This window comes from Prionailurus bengalensis, chromosome A1 (genome assembly GCF_016509475.1).
Source record: "Prionailurus bengalensis isolate Pbe53 chromosome A1, Fcat_Pben_1.1_paternal_pri, whole genome shotgun sequence".
NCBI classification, from domain to species: domain Eukaryota; kingdom Metazoa; phylum Chordata; class Mammalia; order Carnivora; family Felidae; genus Prionailurus; species Prionailurus bengalensis.
This window is the reverse complement of record NC_057343.1, coordinates 213554480-213575793: the sequence shown is the minus strand read 5'-3', so window position 1 is coordinate 213575793 and position 21314 is coordinate 213554480. Positions and strand designations below refer to the sequence as shown.

Below are 21314 nucleotides of genomic sequence, written 5' to 3'. Positions count from 1 at the left end.
AAATATTATGCCAAGAGAGTTACAATAACTCTAGTATGTGCATCAAACCCACTAAACAGATATGCAAATATATTTGGTATATATTTAACAATATTTAAATAATATTTAATAAGGTGAATTTTGTATGGAAACTGTTCTAGTCAATAAAAAGATTGTAAGTTTTTTTTTTTAATTTACAGGGGTTTGCTTTGTTTGTTTTTGAGAGACAGAGAGACAGAGAGAGAGAGAGAGAGAGAGTGAACAAGTGTGCATGCGTGCTGGGGAGGAACAGAGAGAGAGGGAGAGAGAATCTTAATCAGGCTCCACACTGAGCACAGAGCCCAATGCTGTGCTTGATATCATGACCGTGAGATCATGACCTGAGCTGAAATCAAGAGTCAGGTGCTTAACCAACGGAGCCACCCAAGTGCCCCATAAAAATATCTTAAAATTGAAGTCTGAAAACATTCCGGTTGTGATTAAATAAGGGGAGTAGGAATCAAGGCTGGTGCTTTGGGCACTGAGTTAAATGACACAATTTCCTGTATGAGAGTTCCAGGGCACTCAGAGAATGCGGTCTCTTGTTCCCAGCAATAGATGAAAGCAGCCAGTGTGCGCAAGACCAGGAGCTGGTTTAGTGGTCACTGAGTCTGGCAATGGTCAACTCTAGAGAAGCCAAGCAAGGCCAGAGGAATCCAGAGTGGTGGTTTTAGGAAGTTAATGAATTAGTCCAAGAGGTTAAAACTGTCAGGTTTTAACATTTAAGACCAAGGTAGGTGAGTAATACAGAATCAAGGACATTAGGCAGCAGTGGGGAAAAAAAAAACACCCCGAAGCTGAGGAACTAGATGACAAAAGGTCAGGGTTCGAGGCCAAAGAAATTGGGCTATGAGAGTTTGGGATGGAAGTCAGGGCTCTGGGTAACAAGCCCAGGGTGCCCTTAGAAGAACAGAGCTTAATGTTCTATCAGCTTCCTTTCAAACCAGGCTCCTCATTTAAGTTGTGCCTAAGGGCCAAGTGGCAGAGTGGGGCCCAGGCCTGTTACCCATTAGGGTAAGGGAGAGAAGCTGACAGGAAGAGAGTCATTGTCTTTTTCTTTCTTCTACCTACCCTATGCCAAGTACACAACAGGTACTTGATTAATGTTTCTCAAGTCATAGAGTGAATGAATAAATGAATGAGCGGATGATATCTGTACATAGCTCACTGTATTCTGGACCTAAGTTCTTTAATTTCAGACATGTCTACTCATAGTAACCATGGCACTATAGCAACGTGCCAATTCTTTTTTCTTTCTCCAAGAGAGGAAATGGAAGCTATTATGGAGGGTCTACAAGAAAGTGGGCCTAATGTTCCTCAAGTGTGACACTAATTAAAAGGCATGACATGATGCTGCCATCTGGCACACAGCATCAAATCTACTAAATGAGGTCCTCTCCACAAAGAGAGACAAGGACTTAGCTATTGGGATAGCCCAAGAAAGCCATGAATAAAGACATCTTTTCTTGGAGACTCTGCCCAGCTTCAACACTTAGATTTCAATAAACATAGGATCAGCCTTAGGGCTAAGAGCAGGGGTAAGACAAAAAATACCAGACAGGGTTGAAAAGGGCCTCAGAAATGGAGGCCCAAAGGGGTGACTTCCCCATGGTCAATGGTAATCTGGATCAGCACCTGGTCTCTTGCCTCTCAGCCTATTTCAATTCCACATCATCCATCATCGTCTTTCTTTCCTTCATAAAAAAGGACAGGGCTAATATTTCATATCTCCATAGTCAAAGGCAGCAGCAGCCAGAGAGGAGGAGAAGATGGGTCCGTTCATGATGAGCATCTCTAATGCAGACCTTCTCCATTTCGTTTTAAACCTACTCTGTTAAAAGAAATCAATGAGCCAAAGTAAAGCAAAAAGGGAGGAGAACACAGACAGACACATGGGTCAGTTAGGCCATGCAAAGTTTGAAAGATTTCTGAATTCTTCTAGGTGACTGACTACATATTCGCATCACTTTTTAGTCACAGAGATGATCTTGCCTCAAGTGCTAGTTGTACCTGTTGCCCGAGTTCATCGTTTTTCTAGTGTTGTCTGATAGTTGCTTACTTCTCTCAGAAAGGAGACACTGGGCTTTCTCTCAAGATCATGGTTGTGACAAGAGCCTGTAACAAGGCTCTGGAGATTTGATGCCTAAGTGTAAAGCCATTTCCAACCACAGCTCCCATGTAAATGACTGCAGATATATACTTGCTCTGGGAATAATCCTCCATAAGGGCTCACCACGTGTCACAAATTCTTGAAGGCAAATGGGATGCCTTCCTGACCAGAGAGATGAAGTTACAATGGAAATGCCCCAAGCCAATCACTGCCAGCCACCAAAGTTCTCCACAGTTCTGGGTGGAGAGACAAGGAGAAAAGAATACTTCAGGATATTCATAAGAAGGGAAGGATTCCGAGATTTATGTCTGTGGGCCAGAATCAGAAAGTGACAAAAACCCAATATTACAATAGTGGTTTACAATATTACGAATGCAATATTGTACCAAGTCACATAAAAAAAAAAATAAAGAGCTACAGCTAAACCAAAAAGGCCCATAGGCAGGGTATCATGGAGGGAAAATATCTGATTCAGATATTCCATCAGCATAACTGTTAATGATGTGGTCTCCTTTATTGTCAAAGGAATATGGAACCACCTTAAGAAAAGCATTTTTCATTCAAATTTATATAAGCGCTTACTGAATACCTCCTATAGATAGAAATTATGTTTGTTGACGCGGGGTTGGGCAGGGTGGTGATAGAGCCTAAAAGATGATTCATCCCTCAGTTTATAACTGCACTAGAAAGAAAGAATACAACAGAAGCAGAAGTAAGGCAGCAATACAAGACAGCATATAGGTAAGCACAGAAAACAACTAACTATACCTTGGTTTTCTTCAAAAAGAGGTTGTTAAGTTCCCTCTTTTGACTTTGGCCCTTGGATGAATCAATCTGCCCAATGCAATCTAACTCCATTTCACAGAGTTTTGCATCACTTTGTGGTTCCATTCCCAAGGTGGGGTAGTGGCAGCCAGGGTCTTTATGATGTATCTAGCTTTATTAGGCACACAGCAAAGGTGGGACTTGCGGAATGCCTGGTGGACATAAGGAACACAGACCACCACCCAGCTGGGTGTCGACAGAGTCCAGAGTGAGATCTGGCTGGATTTGCCTACTGTGCTGGGGGTAGCAGTGCCAGAGGGCTTGGAAGCCCTGTCAGGATATGTACAATCTAAAGTAGACAGGGGCTCCTGGGTGGCTCGGTCGGCTAAGTGTCTGACTTTGGCTCACGTCATGATCTCACGGTTCGTGAGTTCGAGTCCCACGTCGGTCTCTGTGCTGACAGCTTGGAGACTGGAGTCTGCTTCAGATTCTGTGTCTCCCTCTCTCTATTCTTCCCCCGCTCATACTCTGTCTCTCTCTCTCTCAAAAATAAATAAGACGTTAAAAAAACCAAAGTGGACACACCTCCCTGGGTGCCAAGAGCCATCAGAAGTCCTCAGGGAAGCAAATGAGAGAAGGAGAAATGAAAACCAAAGTCACAAGGGATGCCAAATGCTCAGTGGTAGGCACATGGACAGCGGTATCAAGGTCTCTAAGGCATGTGTGGGGGTGGCAGGAAGCCTCAAGATGCTTCTGATCCTTTCTCCTAAGAAACCAGAGTAGAGATGATAAAAACCCAGAACTACAGCTTGATTTCCTAAGGGCTTACTTAAAAGGTTAAGTGGTGGAGATTCAAGAATGAAAGCTCTGCTTTTCAAAGGAGTTACCATACTGTTAAGAGCACAGCATATCTGAAGCCAAAGATATGAGCCTCTACAGGCAAAGAAACAATACTGAGATTAAGTGTTGAAACATGATTTGAAGGGTTATTTTATAGTCCAAGTAAATAAGGTCACATCTAAATACTGGAAAATACTTACATAACAGCTTTACAAGATTGAATAAATATTACCTATCATAGGATGCTTGATCATAAGCCTAAGACCTACTGGGTTATTATTCACATTCTTAATAAGTAATGCAAAGGATACATTTCATGCATAATAAAGCCATCAAATAGACATAAAATATAATCCTTCAATGATAATTCTAAAGGGCAAGACAAGCATTTCACTTTACAATTTAACCTTATTAATTCAATAGTCAAAGATAAAAAAAATAGGTGTAGAAATTAAACACATTTGGGTCATCCACTGTTATGTGTACTAAGGACCAATAAAGTATTTAGTCAATGCACCTGATACTTGAGGGCATACTCAGTTACTTCATCCTGGGTGGTGAACATGTCTAAAAGGGACGCATTGCTTTTTTGGGCCCCAGGAAAAGGGTGACCCACTACATCTGGGAGTCCCTGTCATTTCCCACCCTGGGTGTCATTCCCAGGGTGCCCTTCTCTTCTCAGGACCTACCTGGGTAGTGCACACTGGACTCCCTACTCCCAGCACCCAGATTTCTTTGGAATCCAGAGAATTAACAACATAACTGTCCCCTCCCCAAAGTAGCCTTGAGCAGTGACCAGTGGGAGCTGGCATACATTGTCTCAGCTCCCTTACCCTTTGGGTGGGAAAACTCTCATATACAATTTTTTTTTAATCTTTATTTAGTTTTGAGGGAGAGGGAGAGACAGAGCGTGAACAGGGGAGGGGCAGAGAGAGAGAGGGAGACACAGAATCTGAAGCAGGATTCAGGCTCTGAGCTGTCAACACAGAGCCCGACGCGGGGCTCAAACTCAGAGACAGTGAGACCGTGACCTGAGCTGAAGTCAGACGCCCAACTGACTGAGCCACCCAGGCGCCCCATCTCATATACAATTCTATACTGGGTCCTACGTAATGGTCACTGGCTTACTGACACACCCTTTCTTGACTCTCCTCCTTTCCCCGTTCTATTTCCTGCATGCCCTACTGGCATTTTCCAGGATCCTCCGACCCTCAAATAAACTGTTTGTATCAAATTCTTATCTTAGTGTATTTCTGTGGGAGCCTGAGCTATGATACTCTGAGTTATCTTCATCATCTCTGGGCCTAACTTAGACCTTCCCAAGACCCCTTCAGCTATATACAAATCACTGATGGTGCCATGGGACCAGCTTAACTGAAAACAAATATGCAGATCCCATAGCTGACTTGGGGTGAGGGTAAGCTCTTCATTCCCAAGGATTATTAGCAGCCCAGAGCTGCACAAAGAAGAAACCTTGTGAAAGGTCATCATGGGAAAGGAACAGCAGGGTGTAGGTAAGGAGGGGACATCAGGTAGCAGCAAGCACCTGGAGAGCCATAGGGCACCAGTGGGTAGGAATCCCTTCCAGGGAGAAATGGGGAAGAAGAGCAAGCTGAAGTGACTTTGCCTTGCCTCTCCTTTGGCCCTGAAGGTACACTCCGAGACTTCCGCCATTAATCCCACTGCTGGGCTTCTCTGCTCTCTCTCTTAGAGCCTGCCTTGTGTCTGCACCCTTCCCAGCACCTTCTGATCTCTCTCTCTCCCCCGGTTCAAGGTCTGTTCCTAAGCCATTGGCCTTCAGTCCTGGATGCTGTCACAGGGATCATACTCATTCCTGTTCCTGGGGACAGCCCTCAGGTCACTTTAGATCCCTGTGTGCTGGAAGGCTTCCTGTAATTGCCTAGCCATCAACTCCTTTCCTAAAACTGTCAAGGAGCCCTTATCCCTTTGTAGTGAAGGCTATATCCATGTTGAGTTCTTTGAAAGCTACAATCTGCTTTAAAACATAGCGATCAATCTTGCCCTCTATTCTCAGTCCCCTGCCACTTCAATTATTTGTTTGTTACCAGATCCTTCTTTCTGTTTAAACATCTTCTTCACAGTCTGGCAGGCAGAGCCATCCCCAAGGCACACACCGCAGCGATCCTCCGTGGCATTGGAGCCGATCTCATAGTCACAGCCGACCATCTGTGGGAAAGAGAGGCTGAGGGTGACTGACATAGACGGGGAATGCCACACCTGCCTTGGACATCTGACTTCTCCTTTCCCCCTTTGCTCTTGATGAGATCGGGGCTGGGGACAGATGCAAGAACAACAGTTCCTTTTCCTGGAGGAAGCCACAGGAGCATCCAAAGCATCCACTGATGGTAAAGGATATACCTTTACCATCCAAATGCAAGAACCATGCAGATGCAGGAACAACAGTTCCTTTTCCTGGTGACAGCCAGAGGAGCATCCAAAGCATCCACAGATGGTAAAGGATGGTTAGAGGGGAAAGAGGTACCCACTGATTTCCCTGAGTCTCCAATTTCCCCTGAGTCACAGGCAGAATTGACACAGTTCCAAAAATTCAACATTGAAAATGTCTTGGAATCAGAGTTGATGGAGTAGTTAAATCCCCTCCCTATGTACAAACCTCATTCCCCTTCCTCTCTAATGAGAGTTTCCAGGGATGATGTAATTATTCCACCTATAATGTTCAGTCCCTTTACATTCCTCACTGAGGTTATCTCTGCTTCCTGTCTGAGCACAGCAGGCGAACCAGCAGCCATGGAGGATGATTTGGCTCAATGCTGAGACTCCTTGAGTCCCACGAGGGATGAAATCAGTGCCTGTTGACCATCATCAGATTCTTTTGAACCTCCTATCACCCCAGCCCCCAATGCACTTTACACATTGCCATATCCCAGCCATTGAGAGCTTTCTCCTGTGAGCTGAGACTGAATTTACCCATGTGCTCTGGACCTGATCCCTTCCTAGTGTTCTGCCTGCCGGCCCTTCTCAGTCACCTTCTTTCCCTCTCCATGGATCCTTCTCCTCAGCCCATCATTATGGCCCACTCTTTCCCATCCTAAAATCCCCACACTGGAAAAGGCGTGTTCATCATGTATCATCAGATACCAAAACATCATGACACTTAGATAGAAAGTGTCTAAGTTGAAGGTCTTTGTTGTTTGCTCTCTGGTAAAAAAGAGAGGGGAAACGGTACCATATTCTACTGGTCAGATTGTTCTTCTCTGTTTGTGAAGAATTGTGCGTAGTTTTTTTCTTCCTCAAAGACAATTCCCTTTCTTGTTTTATTTATTTTTTTAAGTGTTTATTTTAATTCCAGCGAGGTAACATACAGCGTTAAATTAGTTTCAGGTGTACAATATAGTGATTCAGCACTTCCATACATCCGCTGGTGCTCATCACATTTCCTGTCATTTTTAAAGCCATCTCAAATTGACTGAAGGGAAGAACAGTTTGGGTTTTTAAATATAACCCTCCCTCCACCAGCTGAACAGAGGATTAATGGCCACTGACAGAAAATAACTCCATTCCTCAAACTAACTGTCTCTTCAGGTCCAAGGACTGTGCTACCTGACCCGTTGGGAAAAAACAAAGTGCTAAGAGATTAAAAAAATTAATCATGCCAATCAGAGTGGGGAAAAAAAGGAATTTTATGGATGTATACTCAGTGGTCATGAATAAAATGTCAACCTTTCACAAGCGATATAGGTACATCAAGCTGGAGGGTCCTCTAATAAGCTGACTTTTACAAATAATACGCCCATAGACTTTCATTCCTTCAATGATTAGGGAAGAGCCAGGGAAACTTACTCTGAGACAAAGTAATTTTAAAGTGTTCTTTTTAAATCTCTGCCAAACAGGGATAGATAAGAATGTGAAGAATAAAGGAAAGAAAACCAGAAAAACAAACACTTGAGCCCATCTTTCCTCTCCAGCAATATTTGCCTGCATACTTGGGAGCGGAGGTGGGGGTGGGAGATGGGAGACCCAGCAAGTCAAGTGTCTCACAGAATATGTCCCATAGAATATTCAATGCATTCTTGTAGAGTCTTCACCCCAAATACTTTGCCCATCAGCTGCACGCAGCATAATCAACACTGAATAAGTGTGTAACAGAAAGCCTAGGAGGGCATAAGTCAGGCTTCCTTGCTCCACATAAATCACAGGGGATCTCAGGGGAAAATAAACAGACTTCACCGTGATTTTTCATGCCATGTGCTCTGGCAAAAGGGCCCACAACAATATTGTCTTTCTGTCTTCAGGAGAATCAGTGGTGGCTCTCCTGCTGCTAACAAGTGTGGACAATGACTCCAGCAAGACTCTCCTCTAATGTGACTCCTAGCATGCCAGACAGCCCCTCCAATGGGCAACATTTTTGAAAAAAAAAATTGATTTCCCATAATTCCTTTCTTTAAAAAACAGCTTTTGGGGCACTTGGGTGGCTCAGTTAGTTAAGCATCCAACTTTGTCTTGGGTCATGATCTCACGGTTTGTGGGTCCCATCCCCTGTGTTGGGCTCTGTGCAGACAGCTCAGAGCCTGGAGCCTGCTTCAGATTCTGTCTTCCTCTCTCTCTGTGCCTCTCTCTCTCTCTTTCTCTCTCTCTCAAAAATAAATAAACATTAAAAAACAATTAAAAAACAGTTTTCGGGGTGCCTGGGTGGCTCAATTAGTTCAGTGAATGACTCTCGATTTTGGCTCAGGTCATGATCTCACAGTTCCTGGAATTGAGCCCTGCATTGAGCTCTGTGCTGACAGTGCAGAACCTGCTCGAAATTCTCTCTCTCCCTCTCTCTCTGCCCCTCCCCTGCTCATGCTGTCTCACACTCTCTCTCTCTTTCTCAAAATAAATGAATTAATTAATTAAATAAATAAACAGCTTTATTGAGGTATAGCAGATACATAAAATACTGCACATCTTTAATGTAAACAACTTGGTAAGTTTGGACTTACACAAACACCGCTGAAACTATCCCTATAATCAAGGTAACAGGCATATCCGTCCCCTCCAAAAGTTTCTTTATGACTCTTTCTGTGCATGTGTGGTAAGAAAACTTGGCCAGTGAGAGGGTCTATCCCCTCAACAGATTTTTAAGTGCACAATATAGCATGTCAACCATAGGCATCACATATACAGCAGATGTCTAGGACTTTGCATCTTGCATAACTGAAACTTCATACCCATTGAATAGCAACTCTCCATGGTTCCTTCCCCTCAGCCCTTGGCAATCCCTGTTTTATTCTCAGCTTCTATGAGTCTACTTTAGATTCCCACAGTGGAATCATGTGGCATTTGTCCTGTGACTGGTTTGTTTCATTGAGCATCATGTCCTCCAGGCACATGTCGTCACATGTGCAGGTTTCACTTTTTTTTGGAAAGCTGAAATTTTTTGGAAATTTTTTTGGAAAAAATTTTTTTGGAATAATATTCCAAAGTATGTATACAACATGGGATAGACCACATTTTCTTTGTCCACTCATCTGTTGATGGACATTTGCGTTGTTTCCATATCTTAGCTGTTGTAAATAATGCTGAGTACATGTGAGTACAGGTATTTCTTCAATATCTTTTTTTTTTAATTTTTTTTGAATGTTTATTTTATTTTTGAGACAGGGAGAGACAGCATGAACAGGGGAGGGTCAGAGAGAGAGGGAGACACAGAATCTGAAACAGGCTCCAGGCTCTGAGCTGTCAGCACAGAGCCTGACGCGGGGCTCGAACTCGCAGACCACGAGATCCTGATCTGAGCCGAAGTCGGCCGCTTAACCGACTGAGCCACCCAGGCGCCCCTATTTCTTCAATATCTTGATTGCAATTCTTTTGGATACACACCCAGAAATCCCATTTCTGGGTCATATGATACTTCTAGCTTTAATTTTTTGAGAAAACCTCCTCTACACTATTTTCTGTAATGGCTGCATGGTTGTACAATCCCACCAACAGTATACAAGGGTCCCAATTTCTTCACATCCTTATCAATGCTTATCTTTTGGTTTTTTTTATATTAGCCATCCTAACAAGTGTGAGGTGATATCTTATTGTGGGTTTGATTTGTATTTATCTGATGTTTAATGATGTTGAGCACCTTTTCATATACCTGTTGGCCATTTATATATCTTCTCTGTAGAAATATCTACTCAAGTCCTTCACTCATTTCTTAAATTGGTGTATTTGATTTTCTGCTATTGAGTTGTAGGAATTTCTTACACATTTTAGATATTAACCCCTTATTATATGTATGGTTTGCAAATATTTTCATCCATTCTGTAGGTTGCCTTTTTTTAATGTATATTTATTTTTTAAAGAGAGATAGGCAGAGTGGGAGAGGGAGAGGGCCAGAAAAAGAGGGAGACACAGAATCCAAAACAGACTCCAGGCTCTGAGCTGTCAGCACAGAGCCCGACACGGGGCTCAGACTCACAAGCCATGAGATCATGACCTGAGCCAAAGTTGGACATTTAACCCACTGAGCCACCCAGGCGCCCCTATAGGTTGCCTTTTTTATTCTGATTATTACGTCCTTTCTGTGCAGAAGCATATCATCAATTCTTAACCCCATTGTTCGGGCTGAGGAGCGTACTATCTTGAATGTTATTTAGAGAAACCAGGTTCCAGTCTTTCACCCACATCTCCAGCCCTATTAGGGAATAAATAATATGTATTCTTAGCAATTCTCATATTTTGCTTATGGTTAACACTGTTTTACTTTGTAAATTCTCAAGTGACTGAGAACTGAAATACCAATTTCAATTACCTAATCCACCTGGAATGTCATCACTGCTTTCTACAGCCCTGTGGCAAAGGTAGAGATTGAAAGTATGTCTGGTTCTAAGATGAGACTCATTCCTAGCCTGTGAAACTTTAAGTGTAATGACAGGGCAGATTTAGGCTTAACTGAAAAGAACAGGTAAACGATACTGTCATTTGATAAAAGGGACAGTAGCAATAATGCTGTCCTCATCATAATTTTTGAGGCTTAGGATCTGGCATTCTGGAGGGAGATCTGGCCTGGAGAAACTGATATGGGGATGTTCAGCAAATCACTGAAACGGCCAAAATGGCCTTAAGAGAGAGCAAAGAAAGTTCAGGACAGTTACTGAGAGAAATGAGAGAGGGAGATCACTGAGGACAGGCAGAAAGACTGTCAGGTAAGGTGGAAGACTCGGTTGGGATTGAAGACCACTGACTTTAAGGCACAAAGTCACAAAGTTGAATGTTTATTTTAAGAAGTGTTCAGTAGTCTGAGGGCTCTTGGGTGGTTCAGTTGGTTAAATGTCCGACTCTTGATTTCAACTCAGATCATGATCTCGTGGTTCATGAGTTTGAGAGCTCCACACTTGGGATCTTCTTTCCTTCTCTCTCTGACCCCCTGCCACGTTCTCTCCCTCTCTCTCTCAAAATAAATAAATAAACTTAACAAAAAGAAGTGTGCAGTAGTCTGATCATAAGAGCAAAGCAGAGTTGAACAGATCCAAGGTCCAGGGTGAAAGGTGATGAAAACCTAAGAGGAGAAGTCTCAGGACTTCTGATGTGATAGATCAGGAGACCTGGGCTGCTTAGGAAGGAAGTTAACCCAGAGCTATACTGACTGGGAGAGAGGAGAGAGAAGAAACTGAAGTTCAAGAACTGGTTCCCAGGAGAAACGGGTAAGAACTGAAGACTAGCAGACTGCCCTAAGATAGTAGGTGAAGCTGCACAGCCAGGCAAGCTGGGGGCAAGCATGGGACCATCTGCCCCTATGTTTAAAAGCTTATTCCCTGTCATGCCTGTGATTAAAGACGGGAGATACTCTGAAAGGTCTAAGTTTAAATTCACATCTTTGATAAGTTGAAAAGTTTACTGTAAGCTTTTTAAAAATGGGGAAGGGGCTGGGGTGCCCAGGTGGTTCAGTTGGTTAAGAGTGCCACTCTTGATTTTGACTCAGGTCATAAGCTCACAGTTCATGGGATTGAGCCCTGGTTCAGGCTCTGTGATGATAGCACGGAGCCTGCTTGGGATTCTGGCTCCCTTTCTCTGTTCCTTCCCCGCTCATGCTCTCAATCTCTCTCTCAAAAAAAAATTAATAAAAACTTTAAAAACAATGGGGAAGAGGCATAGATAGTTATTCCTAGAACAAACTCAGTCCTGATCAAGACTAATTCCCTTAACAAGAGAATCTGCAAATCTAACAGGCCAAAATGCTGGCAAATATTATAACTGCAAAATAGACAGCCGAATATATGAATATAAGCAAACATTTTCATATTCACAAAGAAGATAGATTATTATACCCTGCATATGTTTTTTTCTGATGGTGTATCTTTTTATTTCAATATATGTTCAATTCCCTTTGAAAAAACTGTACTAATTAAATAAGAAGACTAACAGAGCTGAAAATAACCACAACCTGGATCCTTGGAAGGTAAATTGTTTTCAGGCTATTAAGGTAAATTTGATTTGACATAATCTTTCAGCTTAAAAACTTGTTCAGTGTGGTCAAGAGAGAAAGTGGGTAATTATAGCTTCTAAAAAGCCCTGATTTCCAAAAAGAGTAAGTCAAGCTGAGAGACTCCATCTTATTCTATTAAGTTGATTTAATTGGTGTCAAGAGAGGCACCCAAGACCCCTTATGTTTTGTTCAAAACACTTGTGTTTTCCCATGCTGTGCTAAAGATATTGTCTCTCTGCTCGCAAACATGTTTAGGTCTAACAGATAATTTTAGTATCACATTCATTCTTGGTGATTAAAGTTCTCAGCCCTAGCTCCATGTGGCAATTACCTGGGAAGTTTTTAAAATGTCAATGCCCAGGCCCTGAATCCCAGAGGTTCTGAATCATTAGGTTTGAGATAGAGTCCAGACATCACTAGTTTTTAAAGGGTCTTCAGATGACTCTAATAGGCAGCCAAGACTGAGAACCACTGCTTTGCACTGTGATGGGGCTGTTTTGGCCCGAATTAGCTACACAAACCTTTCCCCACCGTGGAGAATAGATCTAACCCAAATAAATATTGATTACTTTTGGCTCTTTGTAGCTACAGTGATAATTCCTAGTGAGTGTGAAGAAGAATTTCACGTGAGCTCCTTCTAATGTAGAGTATGACTGTGACTTCCTTTCAGCTCATTCATTCCTGGGAATCATCATGTTGCCTCTTATGCTTTGGTCCCTACTGGGATAAGTCAATAGGCAACTTGAAGGTAATAAATGTATCTTCCCAGGGTCCTGAACATTCATGGGCAAGGGCTTTCCATGGCAGCAACTCAGTCCAGTGGGGAAAAAAATTATGATAAACATTGGCAAAAACAAATAAAATGGATTAAGAGTTTATTGTGTGTCAGGGGCTCTGTTAGGGGCTTAAAATATATGTCTTTATTCTTCTTGACACCAACGAGGAGGATACATTAACATCCCAATTTTAAGAAAAAGAAACTGAGTTTCAGCAAAATGGATGGAGTTATACAGCCGGTAAACAATGGTATTAAGTTCATATTCTAGAGCCTGAGAACTAAGCATTATGCTTTACGAACAGTTAATTAGAACTTTATAACTTTTCTTTCACTGATTAAAAACACCTTTTCTTTAAACTGAGATTTATGCCTGGGTGTTGGATCACAAAACTTGTTCATCATTTCTTTGCAAACCAGACCGCGAGCACTGGAAAGGAATTCTTCAATGGTTGCACAGATAAAAGCATTGACGAATCAGGTCTCGGTAATTTATAAAAAGGTGGAGTTGAAAATGGAGTCAGTGTGGAAAAGTTAAACAGAAATCAGAAAACTTGGCTTCAAACTACCTGTCATGCCATTTCTCTTCCTGAGAAGACCATGTTGGCAATCAATGTAAAAACACTTTGTGCAAAACACTATACAAACCATTGTTAATTTCAGCTTTTTTCTCAAGTTTAAGTACTCTGCTGGCAAGTAATCAATGAATAATTAAAAAAAAATTTTTTTTGATGTTTGTTTCTGAGAGAGAGAGAGAGAGTACAAGCAGGGGAGGGGGAGAGAGAGAGGGAGACAGAATCTGAAGCAGGCTCCAGGCTCTGAGCTGTCAGCACAGAGCCTGATGCGGGGTTCAAACCCATGAACCTCGAGATCATGACCTGGATCAAAGTCAGCCGCTTAACTGACTAAGCCACCCAAGCACCACCAAATGAATGATTTAATACCAGTCAAATAATCAGGGTTGCCTTTCCTAATAATTCTTCCTTGAATTTGGTTCTTCTTCGGTTTGGCCTTACTCTATGCCTAAAATAATATCACAGAGCACATCAACAAGTCAAGTAAGAAAGACCACAGCAGGAGGGAAAGTTTTCAATTTCAAATTGTTGACCCTGATGAACAAGTCTTATCTCATAGACCATATATAAAAGCCAGACCACGTGCAATTATCATGAAAGCAAAAGCTTAGAACATCTGACTTCCTAAGTTAATAAAAATCATGATTTTATAAAGTTGTAGATGAAGGAAACATACCCAATACCTTACATATGCCATTAATACAGACATTTCTGCTGTTGCCGCCTTCAAAGCAAGGGGTACCATCAATGACAGCATCCAGCATTTTCTCGGAAAACTGGCCATCTATGGGTCGGCAGTAGAGCTCACAAGGATGTGCTGGAGTGAAAAAGAAACAAATCCTTGCAAGTTAGCATTTTTAGCTCAGCACCCTTCCTGCAGGATTCTTTTGTACATACAATGCCCCCAAGTGTTGTTCATCTGGAAATTCCCATCTTTGACCTTTCTGTGATGCATGCTGAAATGTAGGCTTTTTTCTTTATCCAGTTAAAGGGTTTTACAACAAATTAAATTGGGAAGATTGTAACCCTTCGTTACAAATGATGAGATCTTTTTCAATCCAACACTGAACTGGGCTTGTAAAAATAAGATGCAGCGCTTCTGGGGTTAATCTAGAAGAGAAATATTAGCAACAAGTGCTGTATGACTCCAGACAAGCATGACACCTGCCCACTACTTGCTGTGAAGTGGACCTCTAGGGAAGAGGGAGTCCCCTCCTAGTGGGCCAACTCCATACTTAACACCACTGCCACAATCATGACCCTACCCCCAACAAATATCTTTCTTTATTCTCCTCAAATCCGAGAAGTCCTTGGACACAGATTTACAGACACAGAGAAACAGAAAGTCTGATTTTTTTTTTTATGCTGAAGCTGAAGCCTATAATGGTTTACCATAATGGTCTATCTCATCATGCTGGGTCCTACAATGAACGCATTCTAGGGTTGAATTTTCTACTCCCTTGTGAATGCGGATAGGGTGATTTCTAGCACAGGAATGGTTCTAAAGATTTACTTAATAAAATATGTACCTATACACAGGTAACTACAGTTATCAGAAAGATAGATAACTTTTAAAATATAAATTTCCTTAAGATTTTTAATAGGTAATACATGTATAAGAAGAATTCAAATAGCAATTTTCTTTTGAATATTACATCTTGTTTCTTTTTTTTCAAATGAAAAACTTGAGAATTTCTTTTTCAGAAAGGTCTTTCTAGGGGATAACCCCTTTTGGAGCTGTTTATTGGGGGAAATCCTTGAATTTCCTCATGGTAAGACCAGCTTAGGGCTCAATGAGACCACCCACAGGCCATGGACCCAACCCATGTTGGATGGGCGGCAAATGCAAAGCCAGAGTGCTCAACCCTAGGCATGGCTTCTTGAGGATGCAATGATCCATTTGGTAAAGAAATAAAAGTATAACTAAGAGCAGAAACTCAAACACTGAAACCCTGGACAAACTTTAGACAGAGGTCAAAAGCATCTGTTTAAAGCTTAAAGGAAAAGGGTAAAAGTAGATAAAGAACAACTAACTCATTTTATACAACGAGCAGTGGATAGGTGGTCTGAGAAAATGAACAAAATCCAAATGAGTTGGAGAGATCACAGCACAAAGTGCCAATGGAAAAGGGCCAGAAAACTCCCGGGACCAGGTAAAACATGGGATTATTGTAAACTTCATTCCTGGCAGTGTGATTAGCTCTGTCACTGCCTGAACTGAGCCAGCAGTATTTACGGGGAGCCTCCTGGGCACAGCTCTGCCCTCCTAGAGACAGAAACATCCATCCAGGTGTGCTGAGTAGAGGGAATCATTTCATGAAACACAGGGCTATTAAATACTTGACAAGTTAAGTAGAAGGATGGAGGCAGGGAAACACTTTTAAATAAGACTTTGATTTGAGCTTTAGAATTTGGATTTGAGATTTTGTACTCGGACACATAAAGCAAAAATAGAAAGCAGCCCTGAAGAGTTCTGGAGCTTTTCTATAGGAGTTACCTGTTTCAGCCTGCAGGGAAGGCCTGGGACCAGAGAGGGGCCTACGGCACAAAATTTAAGAAGGCACTCACTGCCAGGAGTTGCATAAATGGGTCCTCCTAGCAAGTACATCTCCATCCAGTGGCAGATGTTGCAATGAATTCCAGAACGCTAAAGTTCCAATGTTTGCCTTCATTTTACTCTCCCTGGACTTGTGCTATTTGACCCCTTCCCCAGGGGAAAACACTACTAGGGCCTTTCACTACTCTTATTTATATAGTGAGGTAAGAGGAATTTTGCTTAATAAAATAATAGCCAATATATCACTTGCACACTATTTCCCAGATCTGGTTGTTCTTCATAGTGGTTATCTACCTCATTTTAACAATCACAATCACCCTATGCTGTTATTGTCACCATTTCATAGATGAGGCATAAAAAGATTAAGTTTCCCAGGACCTCACAGCTTGAGTGGCAGAGCTAAACCTGGTGGTTTAGCTTAGAGCCCACTTTACTAGCCTCTAACCTACAGACACAGAATTTTCTTGAACAAAAGACAAATGTCTTTGATAAGCTCTCTAAAGAATCCGCTCTTCATGTTATTGGGCAATGCATTTATTTACAGATCAAATCTGAGGTGCCAACTTGGTAGAATTCCAATGGGGCTCCATTTTAATATCTTCCCACAGGGCTTAAATATAGTGAGAATCATCAGACTCTGGAGCCATTTATTTCTACAGAGAGTATATGTAAAAGTTTTAGCTCATGAAAGTCCAATATTTCCTTGAGAAAGTTACTTAAGCTTTCTGTGACTCTGTTTCTTCATCCAAAAAAAATGGGGGTAATAATATCTACCTTGAAATGTAACTGTGAGGGTTAAGATGGAGATTGTATGTTAAGCGCTCAGCATGGAGCTTGATATACAGTAAGTGCTTAACAAATGGCAGTTATTATTGTTGTTTTCACCTCCGTATCATGAACTCGATAAATTCTAAAGGTCCTTGCAGCTGCCCCACCACACTCTGCTATCTACCATGATAGCAGCCAAAAGACACATATTTTGTAATGCTGATTCAACTCTCATTCCCACACAGACAAATCTTTCCTAAAATAGCCTCTTCTCCTTAGATTATTCTGTTATGCCACTTCTAATCAATGCTGCACTAAATTCACACTTTGTTTCACTATATTCTAAACACTTTCTGTCTTGTTGCTGTAGCATAAAAAATTCTAGACCCTGCTAGGTCAGTAAGTGGCTCCATGATCTCCCTTTACTGCCACTGTGGACCTGGTTCCAAGATGTTCCACTCATACAATAACTACTGAGGTCCTCACAGCTCTACACTTCCAAGACTATGGATTTTACAAGCTCCTCAACCTAACTGCCATACCCTCCAAGGCACTTCAGTCATTTGTGCATTGACCAGCTACTGCTGGCCAGCTAGCAGCTAGATCCACAGGGATTCAGTTCTCAGCCCTGACTCTCACATCTTGCCCAAGTCCTTCAGTCTGCACAGAGGGGATTGGCAGAGAATAATATTAAAATCTCCAATGAGGTATTTGGCATTGAGTGGTTATTTAAATGTGGCAGTTATTATCATTAACCTTTCCTAGTAAATACTAGCAGGACATTATACCTAGAAAAGGCTCTTAACCCATGTTTACTAATTAACAAACATGATAAAGGTCAACACTGTTAGGGAGAAAATTTTGGACCAAGTGGCAAAGAGATCATTGCAATCCTGACAGATAATCAACTCAGTCATAAAAATGAACCTTGACCTTAGTGATAGAAGTCAAGGATGCGGGGGCACCTGGGTGGCTCAGGTGGTCAAGCGTCTGACTTTGGCTCAAGTCATGATGTTGCAGTTCACAAGTTCAATCCCTGCATCTGGCTCCACACTGACAGTAGAGAGCCTACTTGGAATTCTCTCTCCCTCGCTCTCTGCCCCTCCCCTGCTTGTGCTCTTTCTAAATAAATAAATAACTAAACAAAAAAAAGTCAAGGATATTCACTGAAATAATGAAAGTTTTATCCAGAAATAAAAGGACAAATCAATTTAGTTGTATTTACATAATGTTGTTTAGTATATTCACAGACTCACTGTGCAGTACTATGAGAAATGAGGTAAGCTGTAATGCCATGACGTTCTGCTAATGAATAAAAAAAGCTGCAGAATTGGCAAAGTATGATTTCATTTGTGTGCAAACTAAAACCAGCTGTTAACAATGGTTGCCTCTAAGGAGTAAGTTAAGCATGATGGGATGAGAATTTATTTTTATTTCATTCTATTATGCACATTTGCATTTTTTTTAAAGAAGCATACGTTCCTTTCAAAAATAATGTCTTGGCTCTCAGACAGCAACACTGGAAAGGTCTCTTTTCTTCTGTGAGAATAACACATCTCCATGGAGAGAGGCCCGCATTTCCAGACTTCACTTTGCTTGTGCAGTATGGGATTACTACGTCCTTCAAGGTTAGACAGGCTAGCTGACGTATGCTTCATGTAAGAAACACAAATTTCTCCTGAATCTAAGCACAGTGGTCTCTGGTGTCTTAGGAATAATCTAATAAATAATCTTTGGGCAACAACAATAATAGCTTACAGACCCACCTGTCCCGACTCCCCAAACTTGCATACCTATGACCGATAGGGGTGCCTAAGGCCTGAAAGAGCCCTGTACTTGAAAGCAGCCTTTGGGAATTGAAGGTTCAAGGCTATTTCAGCATTTTAGAAGACTGAACCCCACTTCCCTGTCTTCTCCGCTGGCCTTTGTTTTTCATGGCACTCTGGGCATGCCATTAGGTGATCTATGATAGGGCTCTGCAGAAGGAGACAGGGGTAGCAAAAGACACTCTTAGTTCTCAATGGTCATCATGAGTCTCAGGAGTCTGTCCCAGACATCAGCCTCAATGATTCTGTAACATCCACAGAGTATTTTCACTGTCTCATGTTTATTCATCTGTCCTGACACATCCCTTTGTCTGGATCATAGATTTTTTTTTCTCTACCTTTCAAGAGCTTTCAAATCTATTTATAATTCAGCTAAGTGAAACCTCTCAGACTCATTTACTGGTGAACTCTCACCCTTACACTGATTAATCCTCTCAAAGGAAGCTTAGGTAGCTGAATGAACTTATTGAATCAAAGGTTGCATTTTCAATTCCGGTGAAACAGGATGGCTCAACATTTTTGGATAATGATGTTAAAGAGTGGTCATTAGAAGTGAAAGATAAAACTTGGTACGAAGGATAAAAAATACTTCTTAGGTCAAGGAAAACTTTTGACGCATTTCACGTTCGTAAGTAGATTGCTACTGGAGTTTCACCATTTAAAAAAGCCCAGTTTCTAAAGTCCATTTGCAGGCAGGGCCCCATGGGTATGAACCCCATGCAGTTGGCCAGGGCTTCACACGCGGTCGAATGATCTGTGTCGCTGTCTTAAGGCTTTTAATTTTATATTTGAACTTGTGTTTTCTAAGTAACGTCTGATGAGACTATGAAATGTGTTATACCAGCAGAAGATGCATGTTATACACACACCTGCTGTTTCTTTCCAGATTTTAAGAAATACCAAACCTGAAGCAAAAGGCATAACTTAAAATGTTTTATTGTTGTAACAAGAAATATTTAACTTAAGGCAGAAACTCAGTTTAATCAGCTGAGCTGAGCCTTTAGATCAGCTTGGAGGAAATAACAAAAATATATGAAAAGTCCTGACCAAAAGCTCAACCCAAACTCAAATAATTACCAGGACTCTGTAACTTTGGCTAGTCTAAACTTGTATAGTCTTTTACCTTCTGATAGGGTAATATTACAATCCCTAAATATATCAAAATATATATTAATTAAACATAAGAAGGTATTAAAATTAATATATTCTACAATAACCATGGAGGTATAAAAAGCAAGAACAGAGCTATTTTTTTTTTAATAAATTAAACCTAGGGGGTGCCTCTGTGGCTCAGTTGGTTGAATGTCTGATCTTGGTTTTGGCTCAGGTCATAATCTCATGGTTTATGAGTTCGAGCCCCACGTTGGACTCTACACTGACAGTGTAGAGACTGCTTGGGATTCTCTCTCTCCCTCTCTCTGCTCCTCCCCCGTTGTTGCTTTCTCTCTCCCTCTCTCTCTCTCTCTCTCTCTCTCTCTCAAAATAAATAAATAAACTTTAAAAAATTAAAATAACTAAACCTATTTCACTAATATCTTAGACTTTCTATTTACTATAAATTTTTGTGTTATGTTATCTTTTGATTATGATGTTCAAGAATTGTGATACTACATTTGGAATTACAATTTAATTTATATGAGAAATATAGTAATTTTGTGATAATGCTTAAATGTTGAGAAAAAAATGGTTTTCAAAGATTCAAGACAGATTAGTTGAACAAACCTAGCATTCATCATAATGCAAATAATTTTGGGGGCTCATCTACCCCCAACCAGAATTCCTGGGCCATGAAATCATCTGTTTTTTAAAATAGAAACATCATCCTAGGTAAAATTCAAAACCCAATGCATTGTTGTTAAGGACACAGGCTAATCACAGTCTCTGTTTTACTGGTTAATATTTAGGCTGCGGAGTTGGGCCTGGGCTAACTCCTCCTGGCTCTACTGTAGAGTCTGAGTTTGGGCAAGTCAATTCTCTACATCTACTAGCATGTCCGTAAAAATTGGGTCAAAACCTTAAATTTCCTCACAGGATTTTCTCATGGAGATAAAATCAGGAAAATGCACATACCATACTGAGTGAAGTGCCTGGCACAGAGCAAACACTGACATAAATTTAATATAAGCCATTCTCATTGTCAGTTAGGAATTCGTTTCATCGCAAAGAGCAGAAAAATGTTGCTTCCTTGTCTTAAATAGACAGGAGTTTATTTCTCCCACGTGACAGGAAATTCAGAGGCAGTGATGAGTGAGCTTGGGAAGCTCAGGGCAAAATACAGGCTGGCACACACACCCTTTCCCAGGTGGAATATGTGTGATATTCCTCGGACACTCCTGGCTGCCCAAGAGCAAAGGGAAGGGGTTTAAGTGCTTGCCATGGTGATGTGGGAAACTAACACAAATGAAAAATTAAATTTCCTTACTGCCTACAGCCCATTGACAAGTCTTTGAGACCAGCAGAGTGACTTCCCTCTAGGAGTTCAGCTACCTTGATGATGACACTTTGCTGGGGGCAAAAGAGAATCTTAGCTTAACATTATCCCAACCTCGAGGATCCTGTAAGTCTACTTCCTTTATCTCAACTGCTCCAAGATATATGCTGACAATCATACTCCAAGCTTAGGCCGTGCCCCCCGCCATA

At 41.4% G+C, this 21314-nt stretch overlaps 1 protein-coding gene across 3 annotated transcripts in view; it reads right to left on the bottom strand.

The window, feature by feature from the left end:
- ADAMTS12 (ADAM metallopeptidase with thrombospondin type 1 motif 12) overlaps window positions 1–21314 on the bottom strand; it is a 343919-nt gene that overhangs the window by 77124 nt on the left and 245481 nt on the right. For 2 of the 3 annotated variants that reach the window (XM_043600301.1, XM_043600310.1), the window contains exons 13-14: window positions 14207–14340; window positions 5800–5920 (exon numbers count right to left, since the gene is read on the bottom strand). In XM_043600301.1, the coding sequence (XP_043456236.1) occupies window positions 5800–5920; window positions 14207–14340 (255 nt within the window). Of the gene's footprint in view, window positions 1–5799; window positions 5921–14199; window positions 14341–21314 lie in introns of those variants that run through there. The other variant, XM_043600321.1, reaches the window with a different exon arrangement.